The 27,164-nt window shown below is 42.6% G+C and overlaps 2 protein-coding genes across 5 annotated transcripts in view; both read left to right on the top strand.

Annotated features, from left to right (window-relative positions):
* Positions 1-13,778, top strand: part of atp9b (ATPase phospholipid transporting 9B) — a 44,975-nt gene extending 31,197 nt beyond the window's left edge. Inside the window, exons 16-30 of one of the 3 annotated variants that reach the window (XM_071535644.1) lie at positions 2,316-2,477; positions 3,012-3,104; positions 4,394-4,477; positions 4,842-5,012; positions 5,578-5,676; positions 5,810-5,899; positions 6,373-6,517; positions 6,943-7,007; positions 7,157-7,312; positions 7,439-7,503; positions 7,885-7,993; positions 8,129-8,186; positions 9,775-9,978; positions 10,872-10,904; positions 11,536-13,778. In XM_071535644.1, coding sequence (XP_071391745.1) covers positions 2,316-2,477; positions 3,012-3,104; positions 4,394-4,477; positions 4,842-5,012; positions 5,578-5,676; positions 5,810-5,899; positions 6,373-6,517; positions 6,943-7,007; positions 7,157-7,312; positions 7,439-7,503; positions 7,885-7,993; positions 8,129-8,186; positions 9,775-9,978; positions 10,872-10,904; positions 11,536-11,672 — 1,671 coding nt within the window. In that variant the 3' untranslated portion in view covers positions 11,673-13,778. The remainder of the gene's footprint in view (positions 1-2,315; positions 2,478-3,011; positions 3,105-4,393; positions 4,478-4,841; positions 5,013-5,577; positions 5,677-5,809; positions 5,900-6,372; positions 6,518-6,942; positions 7,008-7,156; positions 7,313-7,438; positions 7,504-7,884; positions 7,994-8,128; positions 8,187-9,774; positions 9,979-10,871; positions 10,905-11,535) is intronic. The other 2 variants (XM_071535643.1, XM_071535642.1) reach the window with 2 other exon arrangements.
* A 7,783-nt stretch (positions 13,779-21,561) lies between these two features.
* nfatc1 (nuclear factor of activated T cells 1) overlaps positions 21,562-27,164 on the top strand; it is a 35,119-nt gene continuing 29,516 nt past the window's right edge. For both annotated transcript variants that reach the window (XM_071535671.1, XM_071535670.1), the window contains exons 1-3: positions 21,562-21,580; positions 23,148-24,183; positions 24,799-24,958. In XM_071535671.1, coding sequence (XP_071391772.1) covers positions 21,562-21,580; positions 23,148-24,183; positions 24,799-24,958 — 1,215 coding nt within the window. The remainder of the gene's footprint in view (positions 21,581-23,147; positions 24,184-24,798; positions 24,959-27,164) is intronic.

Genomic DNA, 27,164 nt, shown 5'->3' with positions numbered 1-27,164 from the left:
CGCCGTAACGCGTGATTCACATACGGTTTGTATCAAAGTTGACACGGCTTTAAATAGTTCCTGGAGAGCTGATAAAGTAGATTGAAGAGCTAGGATCTAGATCCTCTGCACACGCTGTGGATGTGGGTGTGTGTCGCTACATACACACACAGGATAATGACACACAGATGTGTGTTAAGTAAATATAGGCAGCTCTGTTACGGAGCTCAAAGGGGGAGCAGGAGAAATGATGGGGTATTAGCAGGAAGTTCCAATTTGTAGGTCAGAGTATAATAACAACCTTTGAGTGAGCAAATTGAAAATGAACCCATTGAGAATTGAGTCGTGTGCAGCTGAACGCTCACTCGGGGGCCGCAGTTCCTGCTGAGGAGAAAAAGAGGAAAGAGAAACAGAAAAACACTTATCTGGAGCTGAATGAGAAGAGCTCAGCAGCTCTGGAGATATGGCAACTCTCTCATGCCTTGTCTTGCAATTGCAACACAGCAATGAAATCAGGTTGTTGCCTCATGGTCTATACAGTCAGTTTGTTTTTGAAATGTTTCTAGAGTCAGATTTTCCCTTGTTTTGTTAATATACCTGTTTATTTCTCATCTGATGGGGGCTGTTTGATTTCTAAATTGTTTAAGAATAGGCAAGGCAAGGCAGCTTTATTTGTATAGCACATTTCATACACTGGGGCAATTCAAAGTGCTTTACAGAGTGATAAAAATAAAGTGCAAAAGTACAGACAGGGGATACAAAAGATAAAAGACTTAAAAAGTAAACTAGTGCAGTTCAAATCAAATGAGATAGAAAGATGAAAGAACACAACAAATACTCCCACTTTTAGATGCAGTCTTTTAGAATAGCGTTAAAAGGAGATTTTTTTTTTAACTGCAAGTATTTTCCTAGATTTTAGCTGCAAATATTTTTGTAAAATGTCCTCACATTTCTTCTGTTTAATTAATTTGAAAGGAAAATCTATGAATAGTAATTTTCCTGTCCCTCTGACACAGGAAGATAAAAAAATATTTCAACCATCTCAGACATTGCAGTTTGAGGATGTCAGAGAATTGCATTCTTTTGACTTCAGCCTAAACCTCACAAAGCAACAGAAAATAGCTTGGGAAAATTTAAGAAAATGTTCACAATTCCAACATAACTTAAAAGTCAGTTGTGGTGGAACTTCCCATTTACTATAATAACTCTGTTAGAGAAGGTCTGTTACATGGTCATCTTTTTCAGTGCCTTTTTGTTGTTATTTCTTTTCCAATTATTGACCCTGCACACCATTTGACTTAGACTTATGTAGGCCAATTGATTGTGTAGATTAGTGGCCTAGCAAATTACCCAAATGTGCTTTTAAATTATGAAGGGGCACAAACATTAGACCTCTTGACTCCTCATGATCTTCCTTGAACAATTTATTTCCTTTTTGCAAGGTGTAATGATGAAACTGAATACCAACTAAAAATTTACCGTTCAAACACAGTATTCAACACATATCTTAAAACTATAGCAGCGGTAGCATAGAAGTTAGAGAAGCTAGTAAGGCACTTCACCCTCAACTGCTCCATTGAGGTGGTTGTACTGTGTAGTACCGAGGTGTTAATGTGTGTAACTGTATTAATGAGAAGCAAGGGTTTGCTTAATATGCATGCATGCTCAGCAGTCTTTCTCTGAATAAATAAAGGTTAAAGGTTTAACAAAAAAAAAAAATCTAGGCCACACAATCGCGCCTTTCAGTGTGACTCTGGATGAGAGACTCAATTCCCCTTCAGGTGTGAGCGATACAATGATCAAGTAATTTTTATGTAACTTTATGTCTTCCTCCATTGGGGAGAGAGAGAAACAGGATGCTGAGAAAGATGACCTACAACCCACAATGAATTTTTCTACAGTCCTCTATACTAGCCTTTAGTTAGCTTCTACTGGGAGGTCCAGAGTTTGTGTTTCCTAGTTTTCTGACTTATTTGTGTATAATTATTATTGTATTTTAGGCATTGAAATGACGCTCTTATCTTGAGCAACTTACAATGAGTGTAGTGTAATAGACTTAAATTCCTAGATTGCCATCATAACAAGCATAATGGACCTTTAATTAGGCCAATCAGTGTAATTTTTTTTAAATACGAATAAATGGTGCCAAAATACATCATCTCACCAAGTTTTGTCAAAGTTGGACCAGTGGTATTGGAGTAATCAGTTAAAACGTTTAGCTTTTAATTATATCGCCACCCAATTTCATCAAGGTAGAAAAGTTCACGTTTATCAGTATTTGTGTTTTGAGTGTGTACTAATGTGTGTGTTTCCATCTGTGTGTATGTATTCCTCAGGTGGCGTTGGTGCGGTGGACAGAGAGCGTCGGCCTCACTCTGGTGAACAGAGACCTGAACTCGCTGCAGGTGAAGACTCCCTCCGGACAGATCCTCACCTTCTCCATCCTGCAGATCTTCCCCTTCACCTCCGAGAGCAAGAGGATGGGCATCATCGTCATGGTAGGAAACATGCTGTGTAACGTGTGTGTCAGTCTTTGTACCATGTGTGTCAGTCCTGTACATTTATTGTATGTGGAGACTGAAGTCTCACTCAAAGGTTGTTATTATACTCTGACCTACAAATTGGAACTTCCTGCTGTCTTGGCCAGGGCTCCCTCCAAAAAGAGATCTTGTAATCTCACTGGGACTCACCTGGTTAAATAAAGGTTAAATAAAAAATAAAAAAAACTTATTCTAATTCAAATTTGTTTATCTAAAATGCCTCACAGTACCATGAGTGCAGACTTTAATACTGTAGTATAGGTGGCCCGTGCGAGAATCAAACCTGTTATCCTGATGTTTAGTGTCTTGCTAAATCCATTTAGTTGCACAGGACCTGACTGCTTAAGTATACATGCATGCTGATTGGTGAACAGAAATAATAATAGTGTCTATGCTGCTATATGATTTTTATGCAGTGCTATGATTTATGGTATGGGGAAGGTCTGCCTGTGCTCATGTACTTTTGTTTTGGAAATTTGTGATTTGATTCAGGAGGAGTCAACAGGAGACATCACCTTTTACATGAAGGGTGCTGATGTTGCCATGGCGAGCATCGTCCAGTATAACGACTGGTTGGAAGAAGAGGTAAGGACTCCTCATAATCAAATCTGTGGCATCGCTAACTTTATATCACAGGTTTGAACCCCCAACAGCCAGTTTGTCGATCAGCAGCCACGTTTCCACTCAGTTTGTCTTTTAGCAAGACCTTGAGCCTTTGTCTGTTCACTTATTATGAGCTGCTCTGTTTGAGAGTATCAGCTAAATGCCTATAATGAGAAATGCTAAGAAACACTGCTATTGAACAACTGATAAATATAACAGCACAGTCACTCATAGCGGTCATTATTTTAGGCAAATAACCTCTCTTAATCAGGACATTCATCAGCAGATCAACAGTCTGCATCAACACCGGCTTGGTGGTCGAAGGTCTTGTGTGCATATGTTCATAATTATATTGGCATTATTGAGTCATTTAGCACCGGGGGCAGCTTTTGATTTAATTAGTGACCTAGATAAAGTTGAAGTAATTACAGTATGTCATATTCTTGAACAATGGTGCTAATGATGTCCTATCGGCTGTAATATTCCACTGTCAAATCAGCTGGCGCTGCGGTTACTCTGCCTGTCAATAACCAATCAGCAGGACAGATCTAGCCCATTGGTGTTTCATATCAAAAATAAACCGCCATCCATCGCTTTGTTTTATTGTGTCCTCTGGATTTTGCCAGAGGCCTTGTTATTCACTATTGATTTCTTTTGGTGTTGGTTGACAATATGCTGCTATTGACAGTACTGTACATGCTGTACTTAAACAGCTGCTGCTCCAGTGGAATAGATGAGCTGTCCTATATTTGATTTGATGTAAATTTCTCTTGGAAAAAATATCAATTTGTTTATTTGACATAGTGTTTGAATAGCTTGATATAAATTGTGTGTTTTCAGCAATAATAATGCAATTGATAATAAATATTAACAATAAATAAACACTTTTCTTGGGTATATCATACTAGAGGGTTCCTGAAAGTATGGACATTTTGGAAAATGTAGGAATTGTGCAAAAAGTTTTGAAAAGTGTAGGGAACAAATTGCTGTTCAGTCCTGATCACTATGAAACACAACACATTTTATGCAGCTGTTGAGACTTTGTCATGTAACAGACAATATGTTGCTGTGAAGAATACTTGTACTGTAAAGAGAGCAATTGCCTACTTGACAGTCATGTCACCAAGCCATCAGTATACATTATATCAACAACCAAAATCTTCAAATCCAGCCAGGAAATTAAGCTCTGGAAAAAGTTAGGAATCTTGAAATGGAAAATATCCCTGGAAATACTCTGTGTCTATCTAACATCTTCCTCTCCTTTCTGTCAGTGTGGGAACATGGCCAGGGAGGGGCTGAGGACCCTGGTGGTGGCCAAGAAGTCTCTGTCTGAGGAGCAGTATCAGGACTTTGAGGTATGGATGAACCACACTGTACATGCACAGCTTTCATCCCACGCTTTTCTTCATCACGTTCCATTATAATCTCTTCTGTTCTGGCTTTGATGTATGAATTGGAACTTGAATTTCTTCCACTTGTAAATCTTTGTTTATTTTGCTTTCACACTTTCGGTCCCACGTTTCCTCCTCTCAGGTTGTTAATACACTGGGAAACCTTTTTTGGCACAATTATAGGGCAACACTGTCCAACGTTGCCCTGTGTTTTATTACAATTCTCACTGGCAAGTGCGTTGCTCCTCCAGGCCAAAAGGTGCCTGGTGTGTCGCAGCCCTTATTACCCCACCATTTCTTCCCCATTTTCTCCCACTTCTCTATGTAGAACCGCTACAACCAGGCCAAGCTGAGTATCCATGACCGGGCCCTGAAGGTTGCAGCGGTGGTGGAGAGTCTGGAGAGGGAGATGGAGCTCCTGTGTCTGACTGGAGTTGAGGACCAGCTGCAAGCCGACGTCAGGCCGACACTGGAGCTGCTCAGGAACGCTGGCATCAAGGTTAGCAAGACTACACATGGTATGAACCTAACACTGGACACCAGACAAATGCTGATAAATTTTGGCTGTGGCTGGAAAGTTAATCTCCTCCACCAGCCTTTTCTATTCTTCAAATCTTGTTGGCTGGGAAAATTAATAAAGTTTTATATGAATTTTGGGGTTCATTATGTTCTGTTTTGGGGAATATAAAAGTAAGGTTCCTGCCACGAAGACCACCATGCTCAACCTTTATCGTTTGCGGCATCACACTGTAGGTGCACATTTATCTTGGAGGGAGATACTACTATAAACCCCACAGAGCTCAACAATATATGTTTAGGTATGTGTTCAAATACACAAAATGCAGGAAAATGGTAATCTCCCTTTAGAAATGAATAGTCCTGTGTCTGTAAAACCAGAAACCACTAAAAAGAAAAATCAAATTTTAGCTAGAATTGGTGAAGAATAGTCACTTTACTGTAAGTCCAGTGGATTCCACTCTTTACCTGGCCTTTGTTTGGAATGCAGTATGCTTTTAATGCCACATCACCTGTCCCCCTACATGCTGATGTTGTTTTCTGCTCAGATCTGGATGTTGACGGGGGACAAGCTTGAAACGGCTACATGCATCGCCAAAAGCTCCCATTTGGTCTCCAGAAACCAAGACATCCACGTCTTCAGACCGGTACGCTGTTTCTCTTTGCTGTGCTGATGTTTTGATTTATAATGATAATGAGCCTTTACTTGATGGGAGATTCAAAAAAATGACAGCCTATGTATTTTTTCATGGCTAATTGTGTTGTGTGGCTCTTGAGCAGGTCTCAAACAGAGGAGAGGCCCATCTGGAGCTCAACGCCTTCAGAAGGAAACACGACTGTGCTCTGGTCATCTCTGGAGACTCCTTAGAGGTACTACAACACAGTGCAGCACACAATGACACTGCCTTGCACAGCAGATGATGCCGAGGATGCAGCCAAACAGGCAAAGAGAGAATAAAAACTACTCCATGGCCAAAACTAACACTTAAGAGTTCAACCGAGGCCTTATGGGATTGAAGCAGAAAACAAAGAAACAAAACATATCACTAATTTTTTTGGCCAGCCAGAAAACATTTTATCTTTTCAGTTTGAGATGCATTGTGTGTGTTTCATTCCACAAAACGGAGCTTTTGCTACAAGGACTGACAGCTAAATATGAGTTTTAGATTTATGTGGAGGCTATAAAATGTTTGTTCATGTTTGCAGTGTTGTTGAACACTGGTGTGAAACAGAGTGAGTTATGATGGGCTGAGAAAGTTCCAAAGAGCTTATTTTCTTCTACAAGTCAAACTGTGTGATATATTAATTCTTGTTTGTGTCTCTTTATGTCTGTATTGTTGTAGGTGTGTTTGCGGTACTATGAGCATGAGTTTGTGGAGTTGGCCTGTCAGTGTCCGGCAGTGGTCTGCTGCCGCTGCTCCCCCACTCAGAAGGCCCAGATAGTCAGGCTCCTCCAGCAGCACACAGCCAACAGAACCTGTGCCATAGGTGAGTGTTTAAGCCAATCCACAGACAGGCTGGGGGAAAGTTAGTGAATGAGTAACTACAGTTGAGATACCCTTCAGCAAGGCACTTTACTGTCAAATAGGAAAAGGCTGTGGTTGTACTGAGCTCCCAGGTGTGGCTCTTAACTGCATGAATGTAAAGCAGGGTGCTGAACAACACATGCATGCTCAGAATAAATGAATATTACACACAGACACACACATAGACGTGCACACACACGCACACACGCACACTATTGAGACAGAAACCAGAGCAATGTGTTACTTCTTGTGTCCACAAGATGGCAATCAAAGCTAGCTGAGAGTAGCACCTTTTACAGTCTGCTACTCTTATAACCTCTAACATGCAGTACATTGTACAAGAATGTGTAGCTTTTGCCTAAATGTGTCTTTTCCATTCTGTGACAGGTGATGGAGGAAATGATGTCAGTATGATCCAGGCTGCAGACTGTGGGATTGGGATTGAGGGAAAGGTAAAGGGCTGCCAGAGCCTGACCAGAGACTACAGCGCTTTCCACCATTTCCATCATCAATGAACACTCAATTAATTAAGTGTTGAAAATAGTACTACCTGATAGTAGCTTTGCTTTTTTTTATACTTTTTCTGTGCTTTTCCAAACAGGAAGGGAAGCAGGCGTCCCTGGCTGCAGACTTCTCCATCACTCAGTTTAAGCACATCGGTCGCCTGCTCATGGTTCATGGCAGGAACAGCTACAAGCGCTCTGCAGCGCTGGGCCAGTTTGTCATGCACAGAGGCATGATCATCTCCACCATGCAGGTACAATACTCTGATTTTTGACAAAGCTTGTTTTTCTGGTGAAAAAGGTGAAAAAAAAGCGAATCTTCCGATGATTAGACGAAGCTTTTTGGAGCTTCTGACACCGTTCTTTCTGTCTATCCTCAGGCCGTCTTCTCCTCCATTTTCTTCTTTGCCTCAGTGCCATTGTACCAAGGTTTCCTCATGGTTGGGTATGTACCTTCTTCAAAGGTCTTTTGAACCTTTTTGGTATAAATTGACTTCAGTGTAAGAATGAGGAATTATTGTTTTCATTGTTGTACTGCAGCATAGACACACACAGCCCATCCAGGTACAGCTAACTTTGTAGCTATGCTGCAAGTCTCTCTTTACTGTCTGCTACCATCAAAAAGTTATTCATTCTTACTATATTACAGCCTTTTGACAGCAGAGATAGCCAAATATTTAAAAGCTGACATGACTAATATCATCACAGCCTCACAGAAATACAAAGTAGATGTTAAGATAAGTTCAATAATCTAAACATGTGGTTTGGAAACCTCTCCATCTGTAACTATGCTGACTTCTGTGTATGCCACTGCTTGTCTGTGCAGGTATGCCACCATCTACACCATGTTTCCAGTGTTCTCCTTGGTTCTGGACCAGGATGTGAAGCCGGAGATGGCTCTGCTCTACCCAGAGCTTTATAAAGACCTCACCAAGGTACTGGCCTTTTTGAAAAGAAGGTTTATCATGTCAGTAAACAGCTCCTCCACTAAAGCATTTATGATGAGCTAAGAAAATCTCAGCTCTCAAAAGCTTATTTTCCATTTACGCCAAACTTTTTCTCTCTTTCAGGGCCGGTCGTTATCTTTCAAGACTTTCCTCATTTGGGTATTGATCAGTGTGTATCAAGGTAAGGCCTACACATACTCACACTCACTAGCTGATTCAGATTTTGCGTCAAAAGTACACAGGTTATGTATGTATACTTGAATGGGTTACAGAAGTGAGGCTGTAACAGGTGTCTGCTAGGTGACCTTTAACCTACATTTAAACCTACATTATTGTATCCTAACCCCTATTTTGTGGTATAAACACAGTGGGAAATTAACACTACCCACCTTCCAAAAGCTGGTAAAGTTTGACTGTGTATAGTAAGTCTGTCATCTCTACCAACCTAAGCAGGTGTCCAGCTATTGTTCAGAGGTTGTATTCTAAAAATGATATTTGGCTGCTAAAATAGTGTACAGGATCATTGGAATTTAATATCCATAAGCCGCTGTGGTTGGCTGATGAAAACAGTTTCCTTCCCTTGTTTTGAAACGTAATGAAACTTCATGAAATCAACCTGAATGATTATTACAGAATCAATCTGCCATGTACCAGTAGCTGTTGTGAAGTACTGGAGTCTGTCACTGCAGACTGTCAAAGCAGCTCTACAACTACCATTTCATCATTTCTGCTGTGCCTCATACCGGGGTCCCCAGGCCCCTTCAAACTCTCAGACAGTCTGTTTCTCAGTAGCTTAGGTTTCCAAGCGCCATCCGCTTTTACATGCAGGCTTTTGTCTGTCCAGTAAATCGATATTTCTGTAATCGCTAAGCCATGCAGCGTGCGAGAAAGATCTATGTTCCTGCTCGAGCGTGACTTCCTGACAGCTCTAGGTTTTTAATTAAAGGCCAATACCAGGACCAATGAGGGAAAAAAAAAAAAAAGAAACGGGGAGGAGATATGAGAGGAGGACCAGGGAGGAGGAAAATATTAGGCACCAATCTACTTTAATTTATTACAGAGTTTGACTCGCAGGAATGCGCTGTATGAAGACTGTATGAAAAAGCAATTATGTGATCAGTTATAGGCTATTAAGCTCAATTTGCGTTGCATTATGATTAAATGAAAGGCTATCAAAATACAGTAGGCGCCCACAGATGAGTGAGTGTCTGGCCACTCAGAGAGGTTTACCAGAGTGGGACACACTGGGGCACATTGTGCGTCTTTTATCCTCATAAATAATGTTATCGAATCAATCCTTATCTCCAGACAGACATTAATCCTTAACCCAAGGTCCCAGTCAAGAACAGACCTGGGCTAAATAGTGCTTTGCAAATACTTCTTTTTCTGGTTTTATGCTATTTAGCTGCAAGATGAGTATAGCATACAGTAGGATGACTGACATAAAGTTTTAAGTCACAGGAAAGTATTTTAAAATCAGTTTAGGATACTTGTCTGTAATTGACTGATTTCTTGACACCATCTGAGCTGTTGTGATGCAGTAAACTCCACCCATATGAACCTCCAAGCAGGTTAAAACAAACACAAAAAGAATCATTTACCGTCTGGTACAGAGGCAGCCTTGACTGGCATCCTGTGTGGAATATAAACAGAAACCCTGCAGGAAATGACTCAAACACAGACATAACCTCACTGTGATTCATCATCATGGTTACCTCCTCAAGCAAATAAAACAAAATTGGTCGATGTATCTCCTCTGGCGCCACCAGGTGGTATCCTTATGTACGGCGCGCTGGTGCTGTTTGAGTCGGAGTTTGTGCACGTGGTCGCCATCTCGTTCACGGCGCTCATCCTGACCGAGCTGCTGATGGTGGCGCTGACGATCCGGACCTGGCACTGGCTCATGGTGCTGGCCGAGTTCTTCAGCCTGGGCTGCTACGTGGCCTCGCTCGCCTTCCTCAACGAGTACTTTGGTAAGAGAACCTTTTAATGCTTGTTGTTCCACTGTTAAGGGAGGTTTCTTGTGCAGTATATGTCCTTAAATATAACATTGGGTCTTCAAAAAATAGAGACCATTAGAAAAATGGCCTTATTTTTAGATTGACAGCCATGCATTTTTGAAAATTTGTCATGGGTTTTGGATGTATTTCATGGGACCGAGCCTCATGAAAACTACTCAACCTACAAAGTACCTGTAAATCTTACACTTTAGAAAAAAATACACTACCAGTCAAAAGTTTGGACACACCTGATTGAATGTACTATGTTTTTCATTATCTTCAAGCCCTTTTGATCTAACTGCTTATGCTTAAATGCTTGAAATTTGTTTCTTAGACAAAAATAAATAGTGAAGTTGATGCCTATGTGTGAATTTCTTTCCAAAGCCTTTGCCTTTCCATCAATTTGATTTGTTTAATACTTTTTTTGGTCACTGCTTCAAACTTTTGACTGGTAATGTAAATGTAAACAACAACAGTTTGCTCTTATACGGGATGGCTCTCATTTGAGATCTTACTACCAGTACCAGTAAACTGCCAGTACAGTAGTTGTGGAGGGGATAATTTAACTTTTGGCTTGTTAATTCCTGTGTTAAATGGAGTGAGCACTTCAAGGGACCAGAGTTTTGCGTTCTTCACTGCACCTGTTTTGTGTTTACTTTGATGTACTTGGCACTTAATGTTTTGCGTTAGTTCAACCTTCAGAGGTCTGTGCTTTTCTCGCTTCTCCCCCTTCCCTTTCTCCCTTCTTCTCTCTCTCTCTCCCCCTCTCTCTCTCTCTCTCTCTCCACTCCTTCCCGTTGTACTGCACTCACTCTCTCTTTTTGCTGCACTTCTTCTTTTGCTTCTGTGTGTTGCCCTGGCGACAGGCATAGGCAGGGTGTCCTTGGGAGCTTTCCTTGGTAGGTGTGCAGTCTGTGAATTCACCAACTCTCTATTCCCTCACCTCTCTCTTTCTCTCTCTCTCTTTCTCTGTCTCTGTCTCTGTCTCTCTCTGTCTGTCTATCTATCTATCTATCTATCTATCTATCTATCTATCTATCTATCTTTCTATCTGTCTGTCTGTCTGTCTGTGTCTGTCTTTCTCCTCATTGTGTTATGCCGTCTGCATAATGTTCCAGTGATGTTTTAATGTGTCATCAGTGTGTTTCTTTCTTTTCTTTTCTTTGTTTTTTGGATCATATACTGTATAGATGTTTATTGTCTTATGTCATTTAGTTCATGCCATTCATTCCGCCGTACTGTTCACATTTTTAGTGCTGTGTCAAAGTTTTTTGTCTAATACACTAACATTATTCACATTGTGATTGCACTAATAAGTGGAAGTACTGAATTGATTTTAATTCCGCACATGACAAGCATCTGATTTTTCTCTCTTTCAACGGTACTCATTGCTTTTTTGCCGTGTGATAATATGATTTTAAAAAGCTATGATGTTGATTCTTGTGTTACTCATTTGATCCTGTATGATCACACTGCTGTACTGGGACCTGTCTTATAACCTGTCGTCTTCTCCTTGCTGTGGTTTCCCAGACTTGTCCTTCATCACGACCCGGGCCTTCCTTTGGAAAGTGTCCGCCATCACGCTGGTCAGCTGTCTTCCTCTCTACATAATCAAGTACCTGAAGCGCAAGTTTTCACCACCCAGCTACTCCAAGCTTTCTTCATGAGCCAAACTGGACAGCTTGGATTACTTCTGTTTGTTTTGTAGGCTTTGTGCTTCTCTGACCTTTCTTTTTGGCACTTTTTTTATTCACTGATCCTCAGTGATGGAGGTCGAGGGACCACTGGAACTATTGGAAATGAAGAAAAAGAAAAAAAAAAAGTTTAGATTGATGTCACTGGGACTTGGGATTACTTGAAATGACAGAGCACATGATAAAGACTTAATGAGGATGGAGTTTGAGCAACATGGTCCAAGTGACTTTCTGCACTGGGAAGGCCTGAAACAGTCGACCTCATGGTGTTTCGAAAGGTCAAGGGTCAATCTGCCGCCTTCTGTTTTAAAGCATTTCAAACGAATCAGCTTCAAGTGTCATTTTATACAATTCTGACGCATTACTTTCGGTGTTTAAATTTTTGTATGTGGAGTTAAGAATTTTTTAAGTGTTATTTTTTTATTATTATTGTTATGATTATTAATTACAATTGCTGGCCCGTGTCTTTGTACAGTGTTGAGTTGCTACAAGGGATGACATTGTGATTTACTGCTATATGTTGTTCCATCGTACTGTAAATAAAGCCTTTACATGAAGCTTTTACAACTACTACTGCTGATGTAAACCTCACTGCGTTTAACTCTACTTACCTTCTACAAATGTGCATTAACCAAATATAAGAATATTTACAATGACATCCAAAAAATGCAAATTATTTGTCCTGGGAACAAACTTCCGGGACCGGCTTCAGACTTTCTTTCTGTGCATTTGCTACTGTATGTCCTTTACATTTTTAAGACGGTGAATGACATATCCTCAATATTTCTTGATAGTATAAAACCAGCACTCCATAGTTAATGTTCATAAACAGTGGTATTGTTCACATACTGTATTTGGCCTTGATTATATTGCGTAATTTTACATTTAAGATGTCTGTTATTGGCCGCCGGTCCTAATCGCAGGATGCGGCAGCTCGCATTGTGCCTCATTATTATGATGTATGTTAATATACTGAAGCCGCCTCTCACAGCACTGGATGTGAAACAATCAGTCAGAGGTTTTGGTTCATGTTTTTATTACCTGCACAGACAGATCTGAGCTTCCAGGAGCTTGACCACGTACGAATCCTGCTGTATTTGCTCTTTTCAGAAATGTTTTCTGGTGGCAATACTATTCTAAAAGTCACAGCAAAGGACCCTGAAACACTGAAAGCTGAATGTTTTTTAGGCCTTTATTGACAATTACCAATTACCCTGGGCTTCTGTGTGACTTTGGCCTGTAGTGGACGCTGATATCCAGCATTTTTTTTTATGGAGGAATGAGTTTTATCATTCACTCCAAGGAAGATTGAGTGTTAAGCTCGATGGGGAAAATTGTTCTGCTGAACGTGATGGAAGAAATGTGTTAAGATGATCTCTTTTATATGTACAGTGCAGTAAATGGGGTGTAGTCTAGCTATGTTTATTTGTTAGGTTGTCATGTTTTTGTTTTTTTTTTCGAATCATAATTGAGTTAAACTCAGGTTGATCATTCTTAAATATAATTGTGTTATTTGGTTTAAATTGTGGCAACCCTACTGTAAAATGTAGCTACACTACAAATAAGACAAGTAGTGGATGTAGTTATTTGGGAAAGAGTTAGAAAAGTGTGGCTGCGTCACTTTAATGCAAATTGCATTTCGGGGTTGAATTTGTGATTTACTTGCTTATGAGGAGCAATTCCAAATGTTGATTCCTGTGTTTTCTGTTGAGACTTGTGTCCTGTGTGCGTGGCGTTGTGTAAACTTTCCTTTGTCGTGAACTTGCTTTCCATGTCCTACACTGCAGTTTCTAACAGTATGTCCATTATTTATAATATTGTTATTGATTAAAGAGCAATAAAAAAGAAACAACAAATGCCAAAATGTTCCCATTTCTGTATGTCTAATTGACATGAACACAACACTGTGTGAAGGTTGTGCTCATTAATGTAAAACATCATCTGGCCACAAGATGGAGCGAGAGGCTAAACACTCGACAGCAAAGACGTGACTCCATGTAAAGCAGCGTTACAGTCAAACATGTACAGTATTATTGCACTTCATCATTCAGAGTGATTTCTCCTGATAATCCATGTTTAGTTCAAGGAAACAAAAGCTGTTCTGCATTTCTCAGATTACATTCAGTGCGTAGATTACTATTGTGGCGTTTATAATATGTGCACTTTTGAAAATCTCCCATTGCCATTGTTTTTAAGACACTTATGAAAGCATGATGATGGAAGTATTGTCTCTTATTGGCTCCAATCCAAAATGTATTTGAAAATCAATCTATATGTTCTCGAAGAGTTTGACTTGCAGACGGAACATAAAGTTTTTGGAACATTTTTAACTCACCATAAGTCTGTTTTACTTCAGTCTTAACAAATATTACCATTTATACCCTCACAATACTTAAAGAAACCATCATTAACTGTCACATACTGTCAGTGTTTGTATCAAAACATCACACAATAAATTCTGGACTAAAAAAATGGTCTTTAATCCAATAAAGCATTATATAGAGAGAGCCATAGTCGGGGAACAGTTTTCCAACAAGCATCACTATACAGTAATTACAGATTGTGCCTTTAAATGCCAGCAGTATAGATTCTTTGTGGTGTGTTTACCAAGACAGAGAAAGATTTAATGAATACTGTAAAATATATATATATATATAGATATGTTTTTTGCCATGTAATCTGAGGCGCTCATTGAGCAAAGAGACAATGTGTTATCAATTTCCCCACACGGAGTAGGAAGTACTTTGTGGATGGTGGGTGACCCAGTGATGAATGTGATGGTCCGATGGCTCTAACATGTTAAGAAATGTTCCCTTTCATCTCCTTGTTTTCACTTTGTAGCTCAGCATTCACGAGAGGGAAAGAGGCACCGTACTGCAAGTTGTACTTAACTGTTCCTACGTGCGTCTATGGAAGATCATTTTAGTGTGTTTTCCAAATCGGTTACACCAGAGAGTTAATGGACAGCAGTGATGGACTGGATATATTCACAGGAGTAATGGTTTATACAGTAATGAAAACAGTTTGTGGGTAGGGAAGGCTCTTCTTCTTCTGAATCTAGACTCTGAGCATTCACTCATGTTTTATTTTCTTGAAACAACCCTATTTTTATATAGCATAGATCAGTCTGACACTTCTTACTATAATGTATAATATGAACTTACGTATATCATTAAGACTTATTTCATTTTAAAACATGGGCAACTTCTGCTAAATAAAAAGTGATTACATTTAGGTTTGTTTAGCCCCTAATGACAGCTGTTACTTAATGAGAGTGAGATTTAGATTTAATCTTACATTATTACCCAGAACACAGACTCTCTTATGTGCTCCATCTCAGTCAAGGCCTGTTTTCTTTTTCTCGGTCCCGACAGCATTCTGACAGTCAAATCTGTTTACGCACATTCAGAGCATATGCTATGTAAAACCTTCACAAGCCTGTACTGCAAAGCCAACAACTCCTGAGCCTTTTGTTGTGGAGGAAGCTGCTGAAAGGACTTCAGGCTCAGAAGTGATTGTGTGAGAGCAGAAACATGACAGTGGAGCTGTTATACTGTCAGAACGGAAGTTAATAATGTAATGTCTCATCTGTTTCACGACAAATTGTCTCCTGTCAAAAAAGATGACTCCATAACTAAATTTGAAACCCTCCAGGATGAGGCCTTTTTGCGAAACACTTCTCGACTAAACTAGATTTTATCCAACCCATAAGTGGAATACAAAAACACTTACGTAGCAGAAATTTCAGATGCGTGGAACATTTGTCGAATTAGTATTTTTTTTCTATGGCATTTTTTGGTGCTTTTTTATATGCTGGAGGGAGACCTGCCATTATGCCATTATGCTATCTTGTTACTAAATGGCTAAGTGGCTTCTCTAGCTATATTCCATTTGACTGGGCTTGTTATAAAATTCCACAGCACGCTGTTTGAATTAAGAGGCAACAACCAGTAGAGATAAAGTTACCGGTAATGATATTCCCTGACTGGCTTGGTGCGGGAGAAGAGTTTTTAGGTCTTAAATAAGGCAAGACCATTCCTCACTTCAGGGGTTTGATAAGGAAAACGTTTCAAGTGTTAAATCTACTGCACAATGAATTGAAAACTCACATGTACAATATTGACTACTGTAATTTCCAAATCAGTTTTTCTTTGCCAGGAAGGTGTTTCAGACAACTTTCCATCTTTTGGTATTTTGTCATGTTGAATCTCTGGCCTGCAAATCAAGTTGCACATCGGAGATTTATTCATTTATTTATTTATTTATTTTCATTCAAAGTGAGGAAATCCTAAACATTAGCATCCCCAGCCCTGCTCCACCCCACTCCCAGTTATTTTGGAACATTTTCAAAACCCAAATGAAGAAATGATGTTCAAGAAGCTCTATCCACATGTATCTTAATCCTTACAAAAAAGTCACATGTGAAAACCCACATGTGAATTCAAAGCACATGTGCTTTTTGGACACGTTGTTTTTCATATGTGTGCATTTTTTTTTCTCCACATTATATCCCGGCATCACCTGTGACAGTTTTTACTTCAGATGTGAACATTTCAATTCATTGGTATAGTGTTTTTTTTCTCCTCCACATGTGAACATTTTCTTCATGTTTTCACCTACCATTACATAAGACAATATTTATAGTTTCACATGTGAAAACTTAAGTTCACATGCAAAGAAACAATTCACAGGTGCAAATGTCATTTTCACATATAGGAAAAGGGAAATTTCACATGTATGAAAACCAACATGTGTCCAAAACGCACATGTGCTTTGATTTTCACGTGTGACTTTTTTTGCAACAATCACCAAAAAAAGCACATACTGATTTTGTTTGCCTGTATAATGCAGGTCCCAACTTTTTCATATGTGTATATTCTACTGCTGCAAGCTTCTTCACAGGCCCGCCTCAGTGTGTAGCACAGAAACAAACTGGGCTCTTCCCTGCAGTTACACTAACCCCATTGATTTATGTGAGACCTTGGGCATGTGCAGCTTGTGTAACCATAACCAACCGTTGAGAGACAGTGAAGTGCTGTGTGCTTCAGGGACTGTTGCTCAGTGTTGTGTCTGGGCTTCATGCTGGCTCTGGGACCGTTACAGGGAGAATATGAGCCTCCCGTTGCTCTGCTAGCGCTCCCTCAGCATTCAGGGATCCGCTGCCTCAGACAAGGCTCCTCCCCTCCACCGTAACCCGGCAACGGCCCTTCACAACAGGAAACAGAGCAGGGGATTCCGTCACAGCGGCCGAAAAAAAGGAGAACATTGATGGGAGACAGGAAGTCTGACTGTAAAGGCGGAGGAGGAGGGGGGACGCGGGGATACTGCCAGGCTGAGTATCCCCAGCACACCCCAAACTACCCCAAGGCAAGATAACAGGCATTTTTAAAGGTGTAAAAAGTAAGATTTTGCCCCAAAGCCCAAAATGTATCTGCAGGGGTTGATAGGGTTGCTGATCAATACCAATGACGATTACTTGGCCAGGTGCTGAGAAATCTGGCTTCTAAAACTCACACACACACACACACACACACACACACACACACACACTCTCACACTCAACGGTGGACAGTGCTACAAGCAACATTTCATTCTCAAGCCAAAAAGCAAATGACAAAGCAGTATTATTATTGTTTTGTATTATTGTTTATGTTTTGCATGGTGATATATTTCACTAGACGTTTCAGTTGGATCTCTGCTCTAATTAGTTAGCTAACTCATGTGACTTTATTATTAATGTCACTTCCAGGCCACCGTAAGCTGTGCCAGAGAGCTGTCGATGTTGTTGTGGTTCCTGCTGGTCGCCTATAGAGGTCGATAAAACTTATAGATTACTTTATGCCCCTTTAAGCCAGTTTTCTGATCATTGTACTGTGACAGTCTGAACTTTAGTTGAGATGGCTATTTATAATGTTTTATGACGCAACATCAAGAAACACATTATAAAACAGCAGTGAGTGCGCATATTGAGAGAGGCTTCTCTGTATGATGTGTGAGCAGGCTCAAAAACACAAAGAAGTACAGTAATATTTCTTTCAGTTTCCTTCCAATTAATTTTTCCAAAACAAACAGGTGATTCAGCAGTGGGAAAGCCAACATTTGGATTGGTTATTTCTCTGTTTTTGAATAACTTGCAACACAGTCCAATGTTCCATCGTGTTTTTGTTCAGACACAAATAAAGCCAGGCACTGGATTTGGGGGTGAGAACTGTGGAAAGAAAAGCGATCTGAGGTCTTTTCCACCGTGCTGCGGCCAAACCACGTCATACCAGGCAGGGTACTCTCACAGTTTGGCAGCGGCCAGATATTGAATGACGGACATGATGAGTGGGTTTATGACAGAGACCCCCCCCCCCCAGACTCGAAGGGTGATGATGCACCAGGCAAAATTTTGAGCAACATAGATGGGCAACACTCCCAGCAACAAGAAACAAAGTGAGACACAGGGTCAAAAATTTATTCAAATGTTTCCGAGAAACAAGACGACCCGACAGTTTATGATTAATTCTGCAAAGCGATGATAACTTCTTCCCATTCATAAGTTCAGAAAAAGTTGCCCCAAAAGTTTTGTTCTTCACTTAACTGCACTCTTACCCCACAGTGAGGTCACACATTGGTAAAGTATGAAAGCCAGACTCCTTTCACACCTTAAGGAATGCTCCTACCCTGACCATGAAAGTGTTCGTTACATATTTGATTGAGGTGCATTTACTCTAAACCCAGTTTGAACCTACCTGACATGATGTATTTCTGATGTGACATACATCATATTTTCAACTGGATAAACCATCTTAAATCTTTTAGTTTAAAGGTAGTGTGATACACTGAGGCGATGGAGATAGGCAACACTGGCACCAACAAGCAATCAAGTGGGTCTATTCAGATGTTCGTGAGGCACTGTTGCCCATCAGAGTTGCCCAAAAATTGCCCTGTGTATCACTGCCTTAAGCCTGTAGAGGTCAGTCTTCATATTGAATCACTTGAGTATGTATTGTGTCAGTGAAAAGCAGCTTCTTTGATGTCAAAGAGAGTCTGCTGTCTATATTATCAACCCAGGACTTTGGCGTTGTTTCTCATTATCATGTGCTCCTCATGTAGCTGTGCCTCCGGAACCATCCGGTCTGTAGTGGCCTGTTACCAAGGTGTCCACTAACCAGCAACAGGCCCGGGTGGAAAAACTACGAGCCCCAGCACCGCCCTGACGTAGACGGGTCCGCGCGTCAATCAGCAACAGCAGAGCTATTTATTAACTGCAGACGGGGGGAGTGTTTACTGCAGCACATGTTTCGGTTACACATAGCTTGGGAGCAGTGATGCCCCCCTCCACCCCCACCTACCCCCACCCCTTTTGCCCCAATTAGGCCCCTAGCCTCTGGGTGAGAGATTTCCATGAGGTCAAAGAAACGAGTGGGGTTCTTTAAATGACTGGGGAGCCACCGAGCCACGTCCCCATGATGAAACACACAGCTAGGATTTCACAAGTGCCGTCACTCCCTGGGATACTCTGTTGGAGAGCTGTATTGAAATGGGATCCCAATGGGTGAGGAGGAAATATTGCTTTGGATGTGGGGTATGCATGCCACGTTGTTGCTCAATGGAGACAAATGTGGGTTAAGAGTGAATTTCTAAAGCAGTTTCCCTGGAGCCTGACGCGCTGAAAAGCCACAAAAACACAAAGAGAAGAAAAAGAGGTATAGAGGGAAGATAATCATGCAGTTGGACAGCTAGGTTATAGCATGGCAAGGAGTTGGCACCATGAAAAAGATATAGTAAGTGGTAGATAACCTTCACAACATCAAAAAGATTTGCTGCTCTGCACTTTGCATCGTTGCACTTTGTCATAAAATGGATCCATATCTCCTATTAAAAACCTCTCATCCTTTTGTGATAGTGTGCAGGTTTGCCTCTTACCACTGTCTGTTATCAACTGAGACATACACACCTAAAAAGATTAAGCAAGGACATCAGCTAAGATGAATTACACCCCCTTGATCTTGGAATATACACAGAGCAGAACCCCAAAACTAATTTCCTGAAGCACATCACTAAAATGACCCAAAGAGAGGAAAAAGAAGCCGACTTTGCTGACAAAAACGACTTTGGACACCCAAGTTATAAGACGACAAGATGTTAAAACCTTAAAAAAACACCTCAATGCTCCCATAATTGAGGGTGACAATAACATGGCACTCCAGCAGCACTAAGGATTACACTGCCCAGGGCCAGCTGATAAGATGCCATAGTGCTGTAGTGTAGCTTCCCACCTCTAGGGATGAACAGACTTTCAGAGAGCCACCATGTGACTATTGTCATCACAGAAACCACAGGCTGCCAGCTGCTGAAATGTCCAGACCTGCCAAAGATAGCAACAAGCCTGCCTGGGACTGAATGCGCTGAGAAGTGAAGTTGAATAAGTACACACCAACCGCAGAGTGGCCTATGGAAAACTCTATGAAGATTCTCAGTTCACCGTGTCAAATGACTGGGTATAGGACTTAACTTTTATATAGTCCTTCTATGCAAGTATGGATAATTATGTGTTGTGCGCCCCGCAGACGTGCAGTCTGTCAAAAGGAAGTGGAAAAGCGATTATTTGCCTTTGCAATAAGTTCAAAACCCATGGGACGTCCCATACAAGATGTGAAGGAAGTTATCCTTTTATATGTTTTAGGAAGCAGCACCCATATTTAGCCATACTGAGCTATGTGTTCTGACACGTTTGGCTCAGCTCACCTGTCCTCGTGTCTGCTGCTGTTCCAGCTGCAACATGAGAGCCCAGCAGCCATTTAACTGAACAGCCGTCTGTGGTAACCAGTTGATGAATGGCTCTATCAGGGTGAAAATGGCAGCAGTTTAATGTAAAATGCTCCTGAGGATTAGTCCGCTCGTATATCTTGATTTAGGAGATTCCATGTGCAGCATCTTACAGCACACTTCCTCATGCAAAGGCTCCTCAGTCTTTGTACATGATGCCAAAGGGAACAGACAGATAAAGTAGGTGGAAACAGCAGATTAATGCAGTCGGTCGTGGCTCAGAGGGGCAGGGGTTTGAGTTACAGGGCTTGTTGTAACATTTATCATCTATCAAACAAAGGTGTATGTGGTGTCAGTTTAATTTCAACAAGTTGTTCTGCTGTTTATAGTCAGGAGGATCTCAATCCAGCTTCAAACTCTGTCGCAGCAGCTCTCGCACGCAGCATATAGGATGTTTTTTTTCCAAACACTGAAGCCTGCATTTGATTCTCCAGTGGCGAGGCTTGTTTTACTCATCTCGGAGCCTTCAGGCTTCACTGCCAGCCTCGCTAATTGGCCTCTTTTGCCGCTGGAAACCCCAGTGTGAGAGAGGATCTCCATTAGACCCATCTGGTGGTCGGACGTGGAGATGCGTCAGTGTTCGGGGGGCGGTGCGTCGCCGCCGAGGTGATCCCCGGGTTTAAAAGCGCAGAAGTCCTGTGTGCGCCGGAGCAGTGCGTCACAGCGACCCGGAGCAGCCAGGATCCCCTTCCACCAAATCAGATATTTCAGACAGAACAGAAATAGCCATCTGAAAAGCATACGTGTGCATCTCAGTCATGATCTTAGTCCACACGTTTTGATGTTTTCATCGCGCCTAGGTTTTCCCAGTTTGATGCCAGTTTTCTTCAATATTTGAAATAGAAACGGCTGTTTTTAATAAGCGGTTGTTTTGTTTTTTTACATTATTATTTTTTATTCTCGTCGTTTTCCTGCGGTTCTACAGTGAGAGAGGATCTTAAGCAACAGCTGGGGAATATAAACTCCGATATATGGATAAAGGACTTTGCCCATCTGCTGCTGTACTCGAAGTTTGATTTCAGACGTTGCTCTCTGCTATAAGAAGAAGATGAAATCTGCTGAAGAGGGTGAGTTTGACTTACTTCATTACTTTCTAGTAACCCATAGTAGGCTATTCTCTCTCATAATAGTCCATTATAGCTAGTTGCGTGGCGCACTTAAGAGCCAGTTAACGGGATTAGAAAACTTCTCATTAGTGTTTGACACTTCACACACGGATGTGATACATTGAGCTGTGATGTTACATTGAATTAGGCTGTGAGCTACACTTTCCTCGCTTTTGAAAGCCTGTGTTCAGCCCCAGTGCATCGCAATTAGGAATGTCAGATGTGAAAGTGCAGCAGTCCGTTGTTATTAAAGCAGTGGTGTAGCAATTTGGTGTGTGCCCCTCCCTGCTGATTTGGGCAAGGTGGGCGTGGTTCTGCCGCTGTTAGTGTCTCATGACTAAAACTGTTCTTAAAATAGCCAGGTTTGAATCTACGCTAACGATTGACTTGGCATTGTGGGTAATTGGGTATTTTGAATGATTCAGAGACCAGTATTGAGCCCAGTCATTTAATGGAGCGGCCCCTTACCTGTTAGAGTGGCAGCCTGCAGCTAATTCACAGCAGCCTGTTCAATCTAATTATAGAAAACAGACATTTCAGTGCTACTGTGTCACACACCGCAAAGTTAAATGTAAGCTTAATTTTCTTTTATTACAAGGAGTCATATGGTGCTGCACTGATGTCATAGTCTTTATGGTCGGGCCCCTAATTCTCTTTAATTTACAGCAGACAGGAGCTGTGGTGACTGTGTGCCGTCTGACTGCATCTGTCTGCCTGTAGCAGCAGGCCTCATCAATATCACTGTGCTTCACTGTGGTCAGATTAACTCAGTGTCGTGCACCCTAACCACAACTCCTGTTCCCATGTTCCCCCTCTGCTGCTCCTGGCTGTGACCTCAGCCTTCGCCACAGATTTTGTGGCTAGACAGAGTTTCATATGGCCTCAGACCCAGCGGGGGTGTTGGCACCAGCCCATGAACTTCCCCAGTTGGGCACAGCGTGCACCTTTACAACATGCAAATAAACTAATCATGTCCCGCCTGTGTTTATTTTTGAAGGCTGTTGGAAAATGAAACTGGCCAACAAAAGCATCAATGTGTGTTTTCATAATGTTACGGTTTATGGGCTGCAGCATGTACATTATGTGGCATAAATCTGGCAAGGGGAAATGGAAAAAACACCTGGTCTTGCTTGCCTTTTGGTTATTTTTAGAGTGTGGTTTTAAAATGAAGTTATTTTTGGCTCTTTTATTTGTATCTGTCACCTAACATTCTTTGTACAAGTTGTGCCATTCAGAGATGGTCACTACTTATGTCACTGGCCCCTGTGTGAGGCCAGTAGATAGATGAGGCTCTGAGGCCTCTGATTTTATTCTCATTTTAAAAACAAACTTGCATGACTTCTGCATAAGTGAGTAGCCAAGGCCAAATCCAGTAGGCATGCTGTTCTCTTGCCATTATAGGCAACACGTCTGCAGCAGCTCTCATAATACTCAACTTGGCAACTGTTACAGTATGCCTCTCAGTAAGGGAGCCAATGAATGTGTGTTTGATTATCATGGTAACAAACTCAATCTGTTTGCTTTCCAGATGCGTACGGCTACACCCCAAATGTCAGTCTGTCCCTCCCACTGGGCAACCCTTGTCTTCCCTCCCAGTACCACAGCCTCCAGTCCAGCCCCACTATATCTGTCTCTGTCAGCCAGCCACACAGTTATGACACCCAAGAAGACATGAGAACTGCCGGTTACTACTCGTCCCCGAGCGTCCGTCCCAACGGAGCCCCGACCCTGGAGAGCCCCCGTATTGAGATCACAGCTTACGGCCAGTTTCCTGAGGATGAGGTGGAGGAGAGCAGCCTTCCTATTGCCAAGCGCGTCAACTCCATCGTGACGCTGACCCTCCCCAACGCAGACGGTTACCGCGACCCCAGCTGCCTGAGTCCAGCCAGCAGCATCTCATCCCGCAGCTGCCACTCTGACGCTTCCTCTTACGAGTCTGGCTTCTCCTACAACTACGACAACTCGCCCCAGAACTCTCCCTGGCAGTCGCCCTGCGTGTCCCCCAAGGGCCCCACCCTCGCCCTGCCGGGTGAGGCCTGCGCCCAGGGCGGCTCCCCGCGCCACTCCCCCTCCACCTCCCCCCGCACGAGCGTGACCGACGACACCTGGATAGGTCAGCGCGGCTCCAGGCCCAACTCCCCTTGCGGTGCGAAGAGGAAGTACAGCTTCAACGGCAGCGGGGCGTCCCACAAGCACTTCCCGTACTCGCCCAACCACTCCCCCGGGCCGTCCCCGCAGACCTCGCCCCGCCTGAGCGTCACAGAGGAGACCTGGCTGCCAAACACCAACCAGTACACCAACTCAGCCATCCTGGCAGCCATCAATGCCTTGACCACAGATGGAGTGGCCGACCTGGGGGAGGGAATCCCCTTGAAGGCCCGTAAAACCAGCCTGGAACACAGCCTGAAGGTGGAGCCTGGAGGCGATGAGCTGGGTCCAGGGGAGCTCGATCAGGATGGGCACCCCTCCACCCGGCTGCCCTTAAAGAAGGAGGGCTACTGTGGTGGGTTTCTTGATGTGCCACAGCACCCATACTCCTGGTCCAAGCCAAAGCAATATGTCAGGTAAGCAAGGAGTGATAGTTTGAATTAGAGCTTAATTCAGGCCTAAAAATCTGACCATAACAAGACACAAACCTGAAAAGTTTCTGTTCAGACCTGAACCAAACCAGAGGGGGATAGCTTTTGTGCTCTTAAGCTTGACTAAAGCACACAATTGCTGATAATTGATTGATAATAGCAGTATTATTCAACAACACTTTGGTACCTAATCCTGATCCAACCTGAGTAATTATGTGGGAAGTTCTGCCTGATCCAAGCTCATCTGGTTGGGCATAAATGTCTAGCTCTTATTTTAATTCTTCATCTATATATGTCTATAGACATCTATATATATACACACAATTAATGTACATATATACACTTACTGTATACACACACATACTGTATATACACTTACTTATATACATTTACTGAAGGGAATTAAGTTGAAGCATATTCCTAATTTCTGGTTAATTTCAAGTTAATAATTTCAAGTAAACATTTTCAAGCATATCACAAGGTCCGGCATATCTCAATGTTTTCACATTCTGCACATTCTACCATGATAAGTGCATCTAAAATAAGCCCTCCTCCCTCCTCGTTAAGTTGACATGTTGGATCTGTTCCCTCCCCCGGCAGCCCGTCCCTGCCAGCTCTTGACTGGCAGCTGCCATCCAGCTCGGGGCCGTACAGCCTGCAGATCGAGGTGCAGCCCAAGTCCCACCATCGCGCCCACTACGAGACGGAGGGCAGCAGGGGAGCAGTCAAGGCGCTGGCAGGAGGACACCCAGTAGTTCAGGTCTGCTAGTCTGCTTGGTTTCCTGTGATGATTAGACCAACACACGGTGCAGCCATTAGGGCTATTTACTCGCCTTCTGGTAATGCCGTTACCGCTGTCACTTCTCGCCTTACCGCTTTCTCCCTCCTGGTTTTTACCTCATGTGTTAAAATAGATTGGGTGGTGTGCGTTTCATGACCTGGCTATTATGCTATTCAAAGATGTCACATTTCTGAATGGAATACCATAGGTATGCTATTAGACAGACCGGTCCACTCAGTCAGTTCCTGTCCAGACAAGGGTGACTCAAACTTTTCCATTGCGTATTCTAGCGCAGCACAGACAGTTACAAAGTGATGTAGTGTGGCCAGTAAAAGCTTAGTCATGAGCTTTAACCACAGTAGCTCTGGTGGTCGCGTCTACAGAAAAAAAGTTGGACAACTGCAGATATGTTTTGGTTATAAGCCCGACTGGTCCCCCCCAACCATTACCCCACACCACTGACCTCAGTCTCTGAATAAATAAAGTCTCTGCAGTGAGGAGTCAGAGAAAGTAAGCTGTAAGCCGGGCTGTCAGTTTAATCAATACCTTTCTACATTTTACTAATACATTACAATACAAATACAAATTCACCAGACACTAATCACATTGAGTGCAAGGTTTTCTACATTTATCTTTCACGTTTCATTAAAATGGCTTGTTAGAATTATTAGCTTTCCTCATTGGAACCAAGGGGCACTATTAGCAGTTAGCTTAGCAATTAGCAGCTACTCATTCCCATTGGTTTGAATAGGGAATGCTAACATTGCTAACTTCCCATTTTAGGGAAACTGTAGTTCCAGTGTAGTAACTTTTTTTTCCCCTCAATGGCTGGTGGGTCTGGTGAAGAAAAATACAATTCCAAGGTATCCCTTTAAGTTGAAAGTGTTGAACTGTATCTGGGCTGAAGTGCTTCTTATCTAAGGAGACAGCCGTGAAATAAGAAATTAGGAACCCAAAACACGCTGAACAATCCACTGCGTCTCAACTTCGGCTCCACATCTGCACAGGGAGCATGTTTTTGTCTGTGATAAGGTGCTAATGATTTAATGACAGGGGTCTGGGTTCGCCTCAGCTGAAATAGAGAGAGTGTGTGTTCTCTCTAAACCCAAACCCAGCTTGCCCAACCCCCTCCCCCCCCCTTCCCTTTTCCGCCAGCTTCCACCCCAAACGCACAGACTTCCCTTTGTTTAGGAAAGTTCCCGTGTGTACGGCTGACATCATCGCGCGCTGCGTCCTGCGGAGGCGGCAGCGGCTAAACCACACACGTTTCTGGCAGGCTCTGATGGAGATGTTGGAGGGAGCCTCAGACAAGCCAGCCCGATCTCTGTGACTTCCTGATTACATGGTACGCCGTGCTGCAGCCTCTGCTGTGGACGCTGGCTGACGAAGGCTCTCTTCCCCTCGCCGCTCTGAGTCAAACCCTGCCCAGACTTTACAGAGTTTATTCTGGAAGCTCCCGTTCTGTGTGGTTCCCTTTTTCTCCACGTCCAGCATCCAGCACAGCTAAGCCGGCTGTTTTCTGTTCTTTTTCAATGCCATCGCCGCTGCCTGCCTCAACCACACCCGCCCTTACGCCAGCAGCAGACTGAAGTATGCCCCTCTGAAGTGCTGTGTGCAGTCCTCACCGCAGTTATGCTCGGGGTTTCATGCTGTACTTTGGTGGGGAGGAAATACCCCCTCATTCAAGTCTGTGAGGTCTTCTTTTTTTGTCTGGACTGAGCTTTCATGTAGTGTCCATTGCTGACGACTACAACTCCAAAAACTTGGTTTAAACTGCATATTTCTATAACGGTAGACATGTTTCTGTTTTGGAATCAGTGTCTTCTCTGCTGGCCTTGTGGATCCTTGCCCTGGATCCTTGTGATCTTCAAACTAGTTTTACAAATTTAGATTTCTAAGCAAAGTGTCATGAACAAATCTCTCGCCAAAGCACAAACATTTAGATATCTACCCTCACTGGACGGTGTGTGTGTGTGTGTGTGTGTGTATGTGATCAACCCGTACAGCTGGGAGGGCCTGTGATAGGAATGGAGAGGTTGCCCAGTTTGCCCTCACCCTTCTTCTCCTCCTCTTTGGTGCCTTGAGCAGCCGGAGTCTCTGCATTCCTCTTGTGGGTGATATTATGAACTAGGGAGGGGTGGCTGCGTTGCCAATGTCAAACCGCCAGGGTGGGGGAGCAGTGGAT

This window comes from Centroberyx affinis, unplaced genomic scaffold (genome assembly GCF_046629955.1).
Source record: "Centroberyx affinis isolate AG114_WGS23_722 - 3 ecotype Tasmania unplaced genomic scaffold, CSIRO-AGI_Caff_v1 ptg002746l_1, whole genome shotgun sequence".
NCBI lineage: Eukaryota > Metazoa > Chordata > Actinopteri > Beryciformes > Berycidae > Centroberyx > Centroberyx affinis.
This window is presented reverse-complemented; position numbering and strand designations above follow the sequence as displayed.